Source organism: Equus quagga, chromosome 7 (genome assembly GCF_021613505.1).
Source record: "Equus quagga isolate Etosha38 chromosome 7, UCLA_HA_Equagga_1.0, whole genome shotgun sequence".
Taxonomy (NCBI): Eukaryota; Metazoa; Chordata; class Mammalia; order Perissodactyla; family Equidae; genus Equus; species Equus quagga.
The window spans coordinates 7,334,241-7,338,068 of NC_060273.1; the positions used below are offsets into that span (position 1 = coordinate 7,334,241).

Consider the following 3,828-nt stretch of genomic DNA (forward strand, 5'->3'; position numbering starts at 1 on the left):
GCAATAAAAAATGGAAATGACTTAAATAGTAAAGAACCAGTTACACCCACTCAGTGGGATACTTTGCAATTCCTGATTGTTTTTTTCATAAAAAGTATTTAAATTAAAAAAATCAAATTATCTGGGCCTTTTATTTTTATCTCTATGTAAGGTATGCTATTATTTTTTCCCAGTTTTATTGAGATATAATTGACACATAACATTGTATTAGTTTAAAGTGTACAACATAATGATTTATATACGCATATATTGCAAAATGATTATCAAAATGTTTAGTTCACATCCATCATCTCACATAGTTACATTTTTCTCTTGAGACTGAATATTTTTAATGAGTGTTTCTAACTGAGATAGTCTTGTTATAACATGAAGCAAAAAACCAAACAATTTCAGACATAGTAAAACATCTATGTTTTAAAAAAAGACTAGAAGTACAATGGGATATCATTTCACACCCATTAGGATGGCTATTGTGAAAAAAAGAACAGATGTGGAGAAACCGGAACTCTCGTGCATTGCTGCTGGGAATATAAAATAGGCGCCATGGAAAAGTTTGGGGGGTCCTCAAAAAGTTAAACATAGAATTACCATATGATCCAGTAATCCACTTCTCAGTATGGATCCAAAAGAATTGACAGCAGGCACTCAAACAGATATTTGTACACCAACGCTCAGGGCGGCATTATTCACAACAGCCAAAAGGTGGAAACCATTAAAATGCCCATCGACAGATGAACGGATAAACAAAAGGTGGTCCTCACGTGTTATTCAGCCATAAAAAAGCAATGAAGTTCTGATGCCGGCTCCTGCGTGGATGACCCTTGAAAACATGACGCCAAGTCAAAGAAGCCAGACACAAAAGGCCACAGAGCGTATGACTCCATTTCTACGAATGTCCAGAAATGGCAAATCCGTGGAGACAGAAAGCAGATTCGTGGGTGCCAAGGGCTGGGGGGCGGGGGGATGAGGAGTTGGTGTTTAATGGGAACAGACTTTTAATGGGAACAGAACTAATGGAAACAGAAGTCCTGGAAATGGACAGAGGTGATGGTTGCACAATAATGTGAAAGTACTTAATGCCACTGAATTAGACACTTAAAATTGGTGAAAAGGATAAATTTAAGTTACCTATATTATACTACAATTTAAAAAAAGACTGAAAGCCTACAGAACAAAATATTTATTGACTTTTCAGTGGCAGAATTATAAAGGTCATGTCTTCCTTACTCTGCTACAAATTGTATAATAAACATATATTACTACTTATAGGGGGCAGCACAGATAACTGGCTTTAGTTTATAAAATAATGCACCGGCGTATAGTCCACCTGACTCTGTCACACTGCAAATGCAGGCCCTTAGACCTCTGGGCGGCCAGCAGTCCCAGTAGGGGGCTGTGCTCGCTCGGACAACGTCCCTGCCCCAGTCACTGTGCAGCTACCATCCTAGCAGGACGTGAGGACCCAGCTCTCGCCTTCCTCCCAGTCCCTTCTGCTGCTGGGCCCATGAGGGGCAGAGCACAGGGCCCGGGAAACCCCACTGAATGCTGGATGCCTTCCACCGCCCCGTCAGCTCTGAACTAACACTTGACGTTCGTTTGTTCTCACACCCATCCCACACACAGGCAGGATTTCCATTTTACAGATCTGAAAACCAAGGTTCAGACAGACTCAGTAACCTGCCCCAGGACACGGAGTTGGCATAGCTTCCTCCAAGGCCTGGCTCCTAGAAACTTCCGGGCCTCGTCTGACTGAATGTCACACACGAGTGCAGTAAGAATTCCCACTACAGGCCCCTTCCCTAAGCCCGGTCACTAGCTTCTGCCTTGTGAGTTTCCACGTCCCAAAAGACAAGTCCCCGTGGGGGCCTGGCAGTCTCCAGTGCCCCGTCCCCTTCTTCGGCCTCACCCACACCCTCTGCCTTCCCGGTGGAGGTCCAGGTGGCCCAGGGCTACCCCGAGGCCCGGCTCCCAGCGGCTCACTTGAGTGCATCCAATGTCCCAAACACCTGCATGAAGCGCTCCCTGTCGAGCACGCGGCCGTAGCGCAGCGTGAGGTAGAAGGTCTGCTTCCCGCTGTACTGCTGGATACGCACGAACAGCTCCTGGGGCCGGTCCTGGGTTTCCGTTATGGGGACCACGTCGGCCACGGGGCAGTAGGTGTCCTGTCGCCAGCCCCAGAAGGTCAGGTGGGCCACCCGCAGCACGGTGCCCGACTCGTTCACGTACAGGATGCCCACCAGCCTCCGGAAGAAGTGGCTCATCCAGCACAGCATGGCCAGGGCAAAGCCAGCGATCCCGCCCACGAGGCACAGGGAGTCGAGGGTCATGAGGCCCTGCGAGTACCAGTAGAAGCCGGGCGGCAGGGCCACCACCGTCAGGGCCGTCTGCGCCACCTTCAGCTGCGACAAGTACCCGAAGGCTCTGATGGCATCAAATCGGTAGACCATCTGGAATTTCTCTGTCTCTGTGCCTGGCGGTTTCTCCTGGGAGGTGGGTGGCCTGCTCCCCAGCCATCTCCTAGGATCCTGCCCAGGGCAGCACCACAGCCGGGAGAGAGGCCCTCCCCGGGCGGCCGGCCCTGGCATCCGCGGCACAGCTCGGAGAAGGGCAGCCTGGAGGGGAGACAGGAGACCATTTCTCTCTGAGGGGACTCAACCACGCTAACCGCACAACCAACGTTGGCAAAGCATCTTACATGGGGTTCCCCCCCATCCTATGAGGTCGCCATTACTGCCAGAGACAGAGAGAAAGGTAAAGCCAGATGCCTTACCTCGTGGGGTCTTCACGCAAGATGCGCAAGACAGGGACCACTACTTCCACTTTACCACTGAGAAGCCCAGAGAAGGTAAGACATTCACCCAAAGACACACAGCCAGTGAGTGGGGCAGGGTCTGATTCAAACTGGTCCTCTTTCCTCCAGGAGGTTCAAGGAGGTGTAGGAAAGGAGGCACAGCCTTCATTCATTGAACAAGTACCCAGGGCGGGCCAACTCTGGGCTCGGCGCTGGACCCATAAGGCTGTGCGAACATCTCCCCGAACAGGACACCGAACAATCAACGTCCTAGTGGAGAACAAATCCGCGAGATCCGTCTAACACCTTTCCAAGTGGCCGCCAGGTTACCGCGTCACCTCGGGTGCTGAAGGGGAACACTGTGTTCTTAGCCTAGTCATGGGGAGGGGGCAGGGATGGAGGCGCCAACCCGCAGCCCAAGGATTTTATGAGCTGCACAGTTCTACACCTTGAGAAGTGCAGTGAAAGATGCCTTGGGGCCAGATCTGGGTTCCAATCCTGGCTCCTGCAGTCACTAGCTGTGGGTCCTCGGGCAAGTTACTCCACCTCTCTGCACCTCAGTTTCTCCATCTTTCAAAACGAGGACTCAGAACGCACCGACTGAGATAATGGCTCTAAAGCCCTCAAGGGCACTTGATGGCTTGCACGGTGAGCGCTCAGTGATACTTAGTTATCCCTGTTGATGGCCCACGTGAGCTGAGCGCAGACGAAGCTGGGCTACTGCAAATCGCGACCCACGCCGGAGGTCCCTCCCGCAGATTCTCCGAATCAGAACCCCAGGCGTCTGCCTGCCTGCCCCAGCCCTGACTCCCAAACCACGTCACCTCCCTCGGTACCCGTTACTCGCCTTCTTACCATGGCCCCGCTGCCTGCTGCCGGAAGTGAAACCCACCTGCCCCCGGAACCTCTAAGAGCGCATGCTCGATAGTAGGCCGGCGTAACGGCGCGTTGCATTCTGGGGTGTGTGGTCCAGAGAGACTAGCTGACACTCTTCCCGGGTATTATGAGAGCGGATGCTCCTCCTTCCGGCGTGCCTT

General features: G+C 51.6%; 1 protein-coding gene across 1 annotated transcript; it reads right to left on the minus strand.

Moving 5' to 3' along the window:
* Positions 1–235: 235 nt before the first annotated feature.
* TMEM186 (transmembrane protein 186) lies at positions 236–3,683 on the minus strand. The gene is made up of 2 exons (XM_046665370.1): positions 3,647–3,683; positions 236–2,612 (listed from the first exon to the last, which is right to left on the minus strand). The coding sequence occupies exons 1-2, from the start codon at positions 3,647–3,649 to the stop codon at positions 1,977–1,979; spliced, it is 639 nt and encodes a 212-aa protein (XP_046521326.1). The 5' UTR covers positions 3,650–3,683; the 3' UTR covers positions 236–1,976.
* Between the last annotated feature and the right edge of the window lie 145 nt (positions 3,684–3,828).